Raw genomic sequence first — 12,955 nt, 5'->3', positions numbered from 1 at the left:
CTTTTAGCTATATCAAGTAAGTGCTTCTTTGTTTGGTGGAGATGTCCTCATATTCCTCTGCATGAAGAACGTACCACCAAAATTGGCGGGATTGCGCTTGAGGGCCTTTAGTAAGCTGTCCATCATCCGGGCAATAGACTGGAATATCTCTGCATACTACTAAGGTGGATAGGAAGACCCAAATAATTGTTAGTAGGGGAGGGGGCCACAAAGCCCCCCTCCCTGGGCTGATTTCGGCCCCTAGGACCCCATCCCCTGGGGACAGGACATAATTCAGTGGGGGAGAGGTGCAACCCAGCCCGTCTCCCCGGGCAAATTAGGGTCATGGGGACCCTATCCCCTGGTGCCCAGCCATAATTCAATGGGGGAGGGAGGACCAATTGTGGCCTGGGTGCCCGTCCCAGGGCACCCAGTGTGCACGTTGGTGAACGCGGGGAGCCTCAAGGCCCCCGCAGTTCCAGCTGTCATTGCTCTTGCAACCAGGGACCTGTGGAAATGCAGCTCTCTGCTTGCGAGAGCAATACTTTTATCTCTTTCCCTAACAGCATGACAATGGGCAGGAAAAGAGATGAAAACTCCTCTTCCAGCAAGCGGGAGAATTTTGACAGCTATTGCTTTCTGGAAGCGGAGTGTTTGCTTTTGATTGGCGGGAGCTGTCCCAGCTTCCCCCAAGCAAAATCAAACAGCTATCTCACTAGGGTGGGCACCTCGGGAGATAGAATGAGTTGGCCCTGGGGGATGTCGGTCCCCAGGGTCATATATGGATCCAGTAGGTGGGCCCGCCTCCTTCGTTCTGCACAGTTGAGCCCCAGGAGGCCCCCGGGACTCTATTCACCCCATTCTACAGCCTCCTGGCGCACTAAGCTCATGGCCACCAGATTACTGGTGCCCTGGCCTCTACTTACCCCATTCTACAGTATCCTGGCGCACTCAGCTCATGGCCACCAGATTACTGGTCCCCGGGCCTCTACTTACCCCATTCTACAGTCTCCTGGAGCACTCAGCTCATGGCCACCAGATTACTGGTCCCCGGGCCTCTACTTACCCCATTCTACAGTATCCTGGAGCATTTAGCTCATGGCCACCAGATTACTGGCCCCGGGCCTCTACTTACTCCATACTTCAGCCTCCTGGTGCAGTCAGCTAATGGCCACCAGATTACAGGCCCCCAGGCCTCTACTCACCCCACTGGTGAGCACAGCTCAGTTTCAGGCACCATTGCAGGATAACTCACTCACTACGTTCCTGCAAAACTGGCTCCAGCGGGAGCTGCGCAGGCAGGAATCCCATGCTATGGAGCATAACTCCAAATCAGAAACGAAACAGCCCTCTGGAAACTGAAGCATAAATGATATATATTATTTGATAAATATTACCGTTACTTGTAGGATAGAAAGCGCCCCTCCGTATACAACTGCATCTCATAGTCAGTCAGTCTCTTTGGTTAAAATCCGACCCTTGCTGTCGGCGGAAGGACCCCTGTACAACATTTCCTTCTTACTGTATTTCATGCAAATGCTGCTAAAAAAATCAGGTCTCCAGGTGCGAAATCTCTTTACTCCTCTTTTCTAGGTACTGGCAAAGTGTTTGCTATTAGGGGCAGGAGTAAAGCTAAAAAAAGGAGGGAACACGCTCAGAGTCCCGGAAACAAATTTAACGCAGGAGAAACAACTGAAAGATACCCAGAAAACATAAATTCAGACTATGGAGAAAATCTGAAATGAAACAGAACATGGGACAGTCCAAGTAGAATCAGTACTGACCAGAACCCAGAGTCGGCTGCCACGCGGGCCTGCTGCGACTCTGTGGTCCACCTGGCAGAAGGGCCGCTCAGAACACATCAACACAGTGGTGGCACGGGTAAAAGCCAGACTGGCTCAGCTTTTCTTATGATTCTTAGCCCCTTCATGGCCATTCTGAGGGCCTTCCCTCCACGCTCCACTGATGGCAGCGCCATGTTGTGCCTTCTTAAACACGCTTCCTCACTGCTTTATGACAGGGGCGCCTTCTTCACCCTGGGGAACCATAGCAGTTCTCATGTTGATGAATGAGAAAAGAAGCATGAGAAATAACTGCCTGGTAGCTCCTCTTTGGTTACATGGCCAAACAGAAGGCTCTTGTTTTTACTTAGGGTCCCTTTGAGTGTTGTGACAGCACAGAAGGAAGACACAGGGCCAAGGAGAAGTCATGTACCAGAAAAGGTAGAATTCCCCACAATTTGATAAAACTCTTATTACAGCCTTCTGAGGAAGACAACACATTTGCACTGCACTATCTGCTGGTGTTCAAGAAGACCAAGATAGAACGTGTTTGGGAGGAGCAAAGAAGGCGGGAAACTTTGCCAAAGATCCTTCCTGCACACTTCTCAACTTCCAAGTGCCTTCTTATTGCCAAACGAACAGTTGGTTACCATGAATCGCCTTAGAACAGAGTCCAGTTTGCATAAAAGCCTAGAATTCCACACATAATTCCACACACTGTCGTGGTGATTCCACAACACAATGCAAGCAACTAACACAATTCCACTGGCTATGGCGCGTCGACGGGTTTTCACAAATGGTAGGATGCAGGTGTGCACAGCGGGTACGAAGACCAGAAGAATGGTGAGGAGAGCCAAAAAGAGATTCACTATTTTGTGGTAGAGTTGCCGGGAGCTGTCGGTCTCCATGGCTTCCTGCTGGCTGGTCGCGTGCTGGGTCTCCAAGCGAAGCATGCGGCTCTGGAAGGTGTCCATCACCTCCTGGTAAAGACAGAAAGTACAGGGGAGATGTAGTAAGAGATCCGTCCCAGAAAGATCTCATTAGGGGTTGTATGATCCCTAAACAGGATTCCCAAACAATCAGATGCCATCAAATCGTACCACATTCATGGGTGAATTACCTGCTACTGTGCAATGAAGAATTAAAAGATCAAATCAGACCTCTAAAAAAATAATTTACAAAATATGCTGCAATAAAAGCTCGAAATTGAAGAATTATTGACATCTTATTATGTAAAATTAAGGGGGTATGTCTATGCATCGATAACAGATTTTATTTTTATTGGGCTCCGAATTGTTTAAAAATACTAATTGTAATTATAATGGGGGGCGGCAGCTGTCGTTCCGACCTAAGCTGCTACGTTTTGAAAATCCCCATGAAAATGCCAAATTAATAGAAAAAAATACATGTTCATACTAAGATTGCAAGCATAAATTGCAAGAGTGCACCATATAAAGAAAGAAAGTTTAGCAGATCTATTAGGAACCCTCGTTCAGTGCAGTGACCCTCAGGAGAGAAATACCCCCTCTAAGGCCCTCCAGGAAGCTGGAGAGGGCCATACGTGAGCTTGGTTATCGTTTAGCAAGCAATTTGGGGAGACCAGCAGTCTCCCTAAATTGACTGATTGACTTTCTTTCCCTGTCACTGTATTTGGGAGATTCCTGTGCTCCCTCGCCTCCAGAAGTTTCTTTTAACAATAAACACCAAACTAAGCAGTTTTCATGATTCTCATCTATATTGCTTACTATAGGGGTAGGTTTATAGATTTTGTAAAGGGGGTGAGAGGCTTCGTTTAACTATTTATAACAGCATCACACAATCCTTCCTAGAGTGCTGCAGGAAGAGAAGGTGCCCCCTGAATAAGGAAGCAGGTCACGGGCATTCATCTTGGAAATGCGAGAGTTGGTTTCGTAAAAGGTGCACAAGCATTACATGGAGTGACACTAAGCAAAATGATTCTGTCTCTCTGTGCCGCACATCGTTAATATTATTGAGAGATCAGAGGGCATTTCCGTTGGCAGTGTGTGCCCTACCTAGGGAGCAGGGCGTCCTTGAGCCAAGCAGGACACAAGAGGCAGGGACAGAGTCCTTGATGGGCACAGGAGTAAATGCCAGGCATGGGCCTTGCCATGGTAATGCTCTTGTTCTGATTCTTCTAGTCTGTTTATTTGAATAAACTATTTCAGGTTTTACTGAGAGTGAAATATAAACTGAGAAAAGCAAGACAGGGGTTGAACGCTTGTGACATCAGCTTTCTTTCATCATCTCACGTCATCTGTGGCTTCCAATTGGTTTATATTTGACCGAAGAATTTTGTTAAAATGTTCCCTGACTTCGCTGCTAAAATACAATTGGCATTATAATTCTATTATTGCTCCTAAAGGGTTGTACGTGTTTGCGTACACAACGATTCTTTATTTTTCTAAACAACATTCTTTTTTCTGCCTGTGATTGGCTGAGTTTGCAGGGAATCCCATCCTGTTTGAGATGGTGATTGGGAGCAGCTTCACTGAGTTCATTTTTTTTTTCTGGATGTGATTGGCTGAGTTTGCAAGGAATCCCCTCTTGGTTGAGATGATGATTGGGAGCAGCTTCAATGAGTTCATTCTTTTTTCTGCCTGTGATTGGCTGAGTTTGCAAGGAATCCCCTCTTGTTTGGGATGGTGATTGGGAGCAGCTTCAATGAGTTCATTCTTTTTTCTGCCTGTGATTGGCTGAGTTTGCAGGGAACCCCCTCTTGGTTGAGATGATGATTGGGAGCAGCTTTAATGAGTTCATTCTATTTTTCTGACTGTGATTGGCTGAGTTTGCAAGGAATCCCCTCTTGTTTGGGATGGTGATTGGGAGCAGCTTCAATGAGTTCATTCTTTTTTCTGCCTGTGATTGGCTGAGTTTGCAGGGAACCCCCTCTTGGTTGAGATGATGATTGGGAGCAGCTTTAATGAGTTCATTCTATTTTTCTGACTGTGATTGGCTGAGTTTGCAAGGAATCCCCTCTTTTTTTGAGATGGTGATTGGGAGCAGCTTCAATGAGTTAATTTTTTTTCTGGCTGTGATTGGCTGAGTTTGCAGGGAACCCCCTCCTGTTTGAGATGGTGATTGGGAGCAGCTTCAATGAGTTTATTCTTTTTTCTATCAATGATTGGCTGAGCTTGCAGGGAATCCCCTCCTGTCTGGGATAGTGATTGGGAGGAGCTTCAATGAGTTCATTCTTTTTTCGGACTGTGATTGGCTGAGTTTGCAAGGAATCCCCTCTTGTTTGAGATGGTGATTGGGAGCAGCTTCAATTAGTTCATTCTTTTTTCTGACTGTGATTGGCTGAGTTTGCAAGGAATCCCCTCCTGTCTGGGATAATGATTGGGAGGAGCTTCAATTAGTTAATTCTTTTTTCTGACTGTGATTGGCTGAGTTTTCAAGGAATCCCCTCTTGTTTGAGATGGTGATTGGGAGCAGCTTCAATGAGTTCATTCTTTTTTCTGCCAGTGATTGGCTGAGTTTGCGAGGAATCCCCTCTTGTTTGAGATGGTGATTGAGAGCAGCTTCAATTAATTCATTCTGTTTTCTGCCTGTGATTGGCTGAGTTTGCAAAGAATACCCTCTTGTTTGAGATGGTGATTGGGAGCAGCTTCAATAAGTTCATTCTTTTTTCTGACTGTGATTGGCTGAGTTTGCAGGGAATCCCCTCTTGTTTGAGATGGTGATTGGGAGCAGCTTCAATTAGTTCATTCTTTTTTCTGGCTGTGATTGGCTGAGTTTGGAGGAAACCCCCTCTTGTTTGAGATGGTGATTGGGAGCAGCTTCAATGAGTTCATTCTTTTTTCTGACTGTGATTGGCTGAGTTTGCAAGGAATCCCCTCTTGTTGGAGGTGGTGATTGGGAGCAGCTTCAATGAGTTCCTTTTGTTTTCAGGCTGTGATTGGCTGAGTTTGCAGGGAATCCCCACTTGTTTGAGATGGTGATTGGGAGCAGCTTCAATGAGTTCATTCTTTTTTCTGACTGTGATTGGCGGAGTTTGCAAGGAATCCCCTCTTGTTTGGGATGGTGATTGGGAGCAGCTTCAATGAGTTCAATCTTTTTTTCTGGCTGTGATTGGCTGAGTTTGCAAGGAATCCCCTCTTTTTTGAGATGGTGATTGGGAGCAGCTTCAATTAGTTCATTCTTATTTCTGACTGTGATTGGCTGAGTTTGCAAGGAATCCCCTCTTGTTTGAGATGGTGATTGGGAGCAGCTTCAATGAGTTCATTATTTTTTCTGGCTGTGATTGGCTGAGTTTGCAGGGAATCCCATCTAGTTTGGGATGGTGATTGGGAGCAGCTTCAATGAGTCCATTCTTTTTCTGCCTGTGATTGGCTGAGTTTGCAGGGAAACCCCTCCTGTTTGAGATGGTGATTGGGAGCAGCTTCAATGAGTTCATTCTTTTTGTTTTACTGTGATTGGCTGAGTTTGCAGGGAACCCCCTCTTGTTTGAGAGGGTGATTGGGAGCAGCTTCAATGAGTTCATTCTTTTTTCTGACTGTGAATGGCTGAGTTTGCAAGGAATCCCCGCTTTTTTGAGATGGTGATTGGGAGCAGCTTCAATGAGTTCATTCTTTTTTCTGGCTGTGATTGGCTGAGTTTGCAAGGAATCCTCTCTTGTTTGATATGGTGATTGGGAGAGGCTTCAATTAGTTCATTCTTTTTTTCTGACTGTGATTGGCTGAGTTTGCAGGGAATCCCCTCCTGTCTGGGATAGTGATTGGGAGGAGCTTCAATGAGTTCATTCTTTTTTCTGACTGTGATTGGCTGAGTTTGCAAGGAATCCCCACTAGTTTGAGATGGTGATTGGGAGCAGCTTCAATTAGTTTATTATTTTTTCTGGCTGTGATTGGCTGAGTTTACAGGGAATCCCCTCTTGTTTGAGATGGTGATTGGGAGCAGCTTCAATGAGTTCATTCTTTTTTCTGACTGTGATTGGCTGAGTTTGCAAGGAATCCCCTCCTGTCTGGGATAGTGATTGGGAGGAGCTTCAATGAGTTCATTCTTTTTTCTGACTGTGATTGGCTGAGTTTGCAAGGAATACCCTCTTGTTTGAGATGGTGATTGGGAGCAGCTTCAATTAGTTCATTCTTTTTTCTAACTGTGATTGGCTGAGTTTGCAAGTAATCCCCTCTTGTTTGAGATGGTGATTGGGAGAGGCTTTAATGAGTTCATTCTTTTTTTTGACTGTGATTGGCTGAGTTTGAAGGGAATCCCCTCCTGTATGGGATAGTGATTGGGAGGAGCTTCAATGAGTTATTTCTTTTTTCCTGACTGTGATTGGCTGAGTTTGCAAGGAATCCCCTCTTGTTTGAGTCGGTGATTGGGAGCAGCTTCAACAAGTTCATTCTTTTTTTCTGACTGTGATTGGCTGAGTTTGCAAGTAATCCCCTCTTGTTTGAGATGGTGATTGGGAGCAGCTTCAATGAGTTCATTCTTTTTTCTGACTGTGATTGGCTGAGTTTGCAGGGAACCCCCTCTTGTTTGAGATGGTGATTGGGAGCAGCTTCAATGAGTTCATTCTTTTTTCTGACTGTGATTGGCTGAGTTTGCAAGGAATCCCCTCTTGTTTGGGATGGTGATTGGGAGCAGCTTCAATGAGTTCCTTCTTTTTTCTGACTGTGATTGGCTGAGTTTGCAAGGAATCCCCTCTTGTTTGAGATGGTGATTGGGAGCAGCTTCAACGAGTTCATTCTTTTTTTATGCCTGTGATTGGCTGAGTTTGCAGGGAACCCACTCTTGTTTGAGATGGTGATTGGGAGCAGCTTCAATGAGTTCATTCTTTTTCCTGACTGTGATTGGCTGAGTTTGCAGGGAATCCCCTCTTGTTTGAGATTGTGATTGGGAGCAGCTTCAACGAGTTCATTCTTTTTTTATTTACTGTGATTGGCTGAGTTTGGAGGGAACCCCCTCTTGTTTGAGATGGTCATTGGGAGCAGCTTCAATGAGTTCATTCTTTTTTCTGACTGTGATTGGCTGAGTTTGCAAGGAATCCCCTCTTGTTGGAAATGGTGATTGGGAGCAGCTTCAATGAGTTCATTCTTTTTCCTGACTGTGATTGGCTGAGTTTGCAAGTAATCCCCTCTTGTTTGAGATGGTGATTGGGAGCAGCTTCAATGAGTTCATTCTTTTTTCTGACTGTGATTGGCTGAGTTTGCAGGGAACCCCCTCTTGTTTGAGATGGTGATTGGGAGCAGCTTCAATGAGTTCATTCTTTTTTCTGACTGTGATTGGCTGAGTTTGCAAGGAATCCCCTCTTGTTTGGGATGGTGATTGGGAGCAGCTTCAATGAGTTCCTTCTTTTTTCTGACTGTGATTGGCTGAGTTTGCAAGGAATCCCCTCTTGTTTGAGATGGTGATTGGGAGCAGCTTCAACGAGTTCATTCTTTTTTTATGCCTGTGATTGGCTGAGTTTGCAGGGAACCCACTCTTGTTTGAGATGGTGATTGGGAGCAGCTTCAATGAGTTCATTCTTTTTCCTGACTGTGATTGGCTGAGTTTGCAGGGAATCCCCTCTTGTTTGAGATTGTGATTGGGAGCAGCTTCAACGAGTTCATTCTTTTTTTATTTACTGTGATTGGCTGAGTTTGGAGGGAACCCCCTCTTGTTTGAGATGGTCATTGGGAGCAGCTTCAATGAGTTCATTCTTTTTTCTGACTGTGATTGGCTGAGTTTGCAAGGAATCCCCTCTTGTTTGGGATGGTGATTGGGAGCAGCTTCAATGAGTTCAATCTTTTTTCTGGCTGTGATTGGCTGAGTTTGCAAGGAATCCCCTCTTTTTTGAGATGGTGATTGGGAGCAGCTTCAATTAGTTCATTCTTTTTTCTGGCTGTGATTGGCTGAGTTTGCAGGGAATCCCCACTTGTTTGAGATGGTGATTGGGAGCAGCTTCAATGAGTTCATTCTTTTTCCTGACTGTGATTGGCTGAGTTTGCAAGGAATCCCCTCTTGTTTGGGATGGTGATTGGGAGCAGCTTCAATGAGTTCAATCTTTTTCCTGACTGTGATTGGCTGAGTTTGCAAGGAATCCCCTCTTGTTTGGGATGGTGATTGGGAGCAGCTTCAATGAGTTCAATCTTTTTTCTGGCTGTGATTGGCTGAGTTTGCAGGGAATCCCCTCTTTTTTGAGATGGTGATTGGGAGCAGCTTCAATTAGTTCATTCTTTTTTCTGGCTGTGATTGGCTGAGTTTGCAAGGAATCCCCTCTTGTTTGAGATGGTGATTGGGAGCAGCTTCAATGAGTTCATTCTTTTTCTGACTGTGATTGGCTGAGTTTGCAAGGAATCCCCTCTTGTTTGTGATGGTGATTGGGAGCTGCTTCAATGAGTTAATTCTTTTTCCTGGCTGTGATTGACTGAGTTTGCAGGGAATCCCCTCTTGTTTGAGATGGTGATTGGGAGCAATTCGCCAGCCCCGTGGTCTAATGGGAATTTGGTGGTCTTAAGACCGCAGACACAGCGGTCTTGTAGAGTATGCGGCTTCGGCGGTCTGGAGGTCTGACCGCCGAAGTCATAATAAGGTCCTACGTTTGTAACAGCCGTACAGATAGGTGGTATGATTGCGGATTGTGGTGCAGAACATGGCCGTGATCATTGGTAAGAAGATTGAGTGTCTGCTATGGACTGAACTGGAATATCCACTGCAGATCTCAAAGGTCTTTCTACCAGAACTGCCTGGCTACCACAATCAATATGCACAGCTCTTTCGAGGCAACTGAAAGGCTGATAGTGGCAGGAGGAAAAGTGTAAGCATAGATTACTGACCAAAGGACCGAAAGAGTCCAGGGATACCCCGCCTGCTTGCACAGAGCAAATATCCTGGATCCCGTGGTGCTGGCGGTGTTCAGAGAGGGGAGGAATGGAAGTGGTGCTGAGCCCGACTCCGCCTTCAATACTACGACTTGCCCTTCTGCAAGCCTTTTCATGCCAGTGAAACCACCATGAATAAGTTGGCGGAACAGCAAGGAGGGGCCTCAGAAAGGGCACCCGGGCCTCGTTGCCTATTAAGTGAAGGGACGGGGCACACGTTGTGCCCCCTACGCCTGCAATGTCGTATGTGCACTGTGTGGCATGCACAACATAGTGCATGCCAGCAGTGCATGCACAACAATGCAGGAACTGCTGTGCTGCTGCATTGGCTTCAGGCTTACTCAGTGAGCCAAAGCATACAGATAGCACAAGACCGTGTCCGGCATACCGCCAGCACTGTGGTCTAATGGGAATATGTTGGTCTTAAGACCGCTGTCGCAGAAGTTTTGAAGAGTATGCAGCTTTGGCGATTTGGAGGTCAGACTGCTGAAGTCATAATAAGGCAATACGTGTGTAACAGCCGTACAGGCAGGTGGCATGATTGCGGATTGTGGTGCAGAACTTGGCTGTGATCATTGGTAAGAAGATTGAGTGTCTGCCAAGAACTGAATTGGAATATCCACTGCAGATCTCAAAGGTCTTTGTACCAGAAGTGCTTGGCTCCCACAATCAATATGAATAGCTCTGTCCAGGCAACTCAAAGGATGATAGTGGCAGGAGGAAAAGTGTAGGCATAGATTACTGACAGAAGGATCAGCAGAGTCCAGGGATACCCCCGCCTGCTTGCACAGAGTTAATATCCTGGATTGTCGGAAGTAACACAAATATTGAGGGGTGGGGTGTTCCCAGTCTGTTGTAGATACAACCTCACCTGCCTCATGTCTATCCCCCACTCTCAGCAGCTCCAGTTATGCCTGCTGAGAGCGTCCGCCACTACATTCTGTCGACCCAAGAAATGCTACACTGTTAGTTTGATGTTACGAAGAAGAACCCAGTTCCAAAGGCTTTTCGACAACACTTGATACTTTGTAGGACCGTGCTTCTTTATATATGAGAGTTGGTGTACTGAGAACCCATTGATTGGCAATTAAAATGTTTTTATATGAAACTCACCACTTTCAATTGTCAATACACTGACGAGTAGTTGTGTCTCCTTCAGTGTCCACAGTACTCTGTTATAATGACCTTGGAAAAAGGCTCCCCAACCTCGAGGAACACATCCAATCTGAGATGAAACTTGGGGTCGGACAGTTGACTCCGATAGCCAATAAAACGTGGCCATCCCAATGACCTGTAATTTGCCTCCACTGAAGGTTCAACTGTTCCTCAAGAGAGCACATTTGTAAGCAATATTGAGGATGTACAGGAATAAAAAGCAGCACCTTTCATAGCATTCCTTTAAAAGCTGTGTACTGAGCATTGCTGGGAATCTGAGCAAGGGATATTAGATTGTCACTGTTTCCTTGCAGTGGGTAAGCTTTGATGGTAATCTGCAGATGTGAAAACCCAGGAATACTATCTGTTGATTTGGGGTGAGCATTGATTTTTGTGTTTACAGTAAGACCCAGTTTCTGGACCCAGTGTATGGTGGTTTTAAACAGCTGGTTTGAGCAACCAGTAGACGGGCCCTTGATTAGTCAATAGACTAGTTAGGTACATGCCCTTACTCCCTGTTGCCGCAGGTGTCTCGTCACTGGAGCTAAACATTTTGTGAAGACAGTGCACAGAAAAAAGAACAAAGTGAGTGCTCAGACTGAAAGTGTTGACTGTTGACCCAGAAACAAGGAAATTTCTTATGCTTGGCATGAAACGGGATATGAAAATGGGCATAGTCAAAGTCACAAGATGCTTCAAAATTCATCATTGTTGACGGATTTCAGGATATCAAGGATGGGGAGCATTTTGAAGACTATATCTTCATAAACTTGTTGAATGCATTCAGTTAAAGCACCGGGCACCATACTCCTGACTTTGCATACCCAGAAAGTCTTGAGTAAACTCTCTGGTGTGCTTCCATTTTGGCACTGGCTCTGAAGCCATTTTGTTAGGACGTTTAATGCCTCCGCTATAAGGCCTCCAGATGTAGAGGGTGTTCCTTTGTTGGTGGCGTTGAAGCCAGTTTGTAAATGAACAGGAATATAATGAAACTGCAGCTGACTATATGTATGACACCTTAATTTCAATGTCCACAAAATTTTAGAGTCCGTGCCCGTAGCCTCCGAGACCTGCCGCAGTTAGGTCCCACTGGTGATCCAGAAATGTCAAAATGAGAAAGTATGGCGGCGGCACACTGGTTGTTGTGACTCCATCCCTGGTGCTGGCTCCATACTTTCTCAGTTTGTAAATGAAGTCTATGAAGTGACCATGCTGGACTATGTCCAACACCCTGGAGGCCAAAGTGATGAGCTGCTAGTCTGGTGAGAATACCCGTCATTTCACCTGACCGCCATGGAAGAAGAAGTCAGGCACGCCAGCCATGATTGACCTAATTGGAGTTGAGGGTGAACATTTCCAACAGTATAGTATCCTCCCTGCCCTCATGTATCCTACCAGAATGCTATCCGTGCCTCTACTGTAAAAAGCACTGAATCAGTGTGTGCTTTGATGGCTTGTACAGCTTTGTACAGCTCTGTCAACATGTTTTACAAAGAGCGGATGACCTTTGAAAGGCAGATCCAGTATTTCAAACTGAACTTCTGAGTAGAAGGATGCATGTATCAGACAGCCACAACAGAGCAAGGCCCCTCCCATCACAATCTGTCTTAATCCAGTATTGAGAATGTCTAATGACGTGTCGATCATTGTCAGAGGTACAAGTTTACCTTTACAAAGTAGGGGCCTGATTTAAAGTTTAGCAGAGAGTGTACTCCATTGCAACGGTGACGGAGCACTCTCTCTGCCAAACTGGAGTTCTGTTCTCATTATTTAGAGCTGACAGAAACGTAAGTATGTCAGCGACGGAGGCTACTTCGTTCCTGCTGCTGACATACTCCCACGACAGCCCCAAAGAGAATGGGCAATCGGAGGTTCGGGCTTTTGTCCACCCGCCCAATTAAGAGTGGGCAGACAAATTGACATATTTTACTTTGACACACTGCTATTCCTAACGTGGTGGTAAGTGAAATAAAAAACATTTTTATGGCCCCCGTACCATGAGAGAAAACCCCCCTGGGTGAGGGGTCTTTGCTTTTTTTATTTAAAAAAAAACCCAGAAAATCCAGATTTGGGATTTTGTTTTGAAAAATAAAAAAAATATTGAAAGTGTGCTGTAAGGCACCATTATGTTGACAGAGCAGCATGGCACACTTTCAATGCATTGACAAGGTGCGCCGTGACGGTGGTTTCTGCCAGTGTTAGAGATGACTGCTGGGG

At 45.6% G+C, this 12,955-nt stretch overlaps 1 protein-coding gene across 1 annotated transcript in view; it reads right to left on the bottom strand.

Annotated features, from left to right (window-relative positions):
- Positions 1-2,218: 2,218 nt before the first annotated feature.
- TEX28 (testis expressed 28) overlaps positions 2,219-12,955 on the bottom strand; it is a 192,212-nt gene continuing 181,475 nt past the window's right edge. The window contains exon 4 of the mRNA XM_086942306.1: positions 2,219-2,740. Within this exon, the coding sequence (XP_086798432.1) occupies positions 2,366-2,740 (375 nt within the window). The 3' untranslated portion in view covers positions 2,219-2,365. The remainder of the gene's footprint in view (positions 2,741-12,955) is intronic.

Source organism: Lissotriton vulgaris, chromosome 10 (assembly GCF_964263255.1).
Source record: "Lissotriton vulgaris chromosome 10, aLisVul1.2, whole genome shotgun sequence".
NCBI classification, from domain to species: domain Eukaryota; kingdom Metazoa; phylum Chordata; class Amphibia; order Caudata; family Salamandridae; genus Lissotriton; species Lissotriton vulgaris.
Note: the sequence above shows the minus strand (reverse complement) of the source record. Positions and strands in the feature narration are given on the sequence as shown.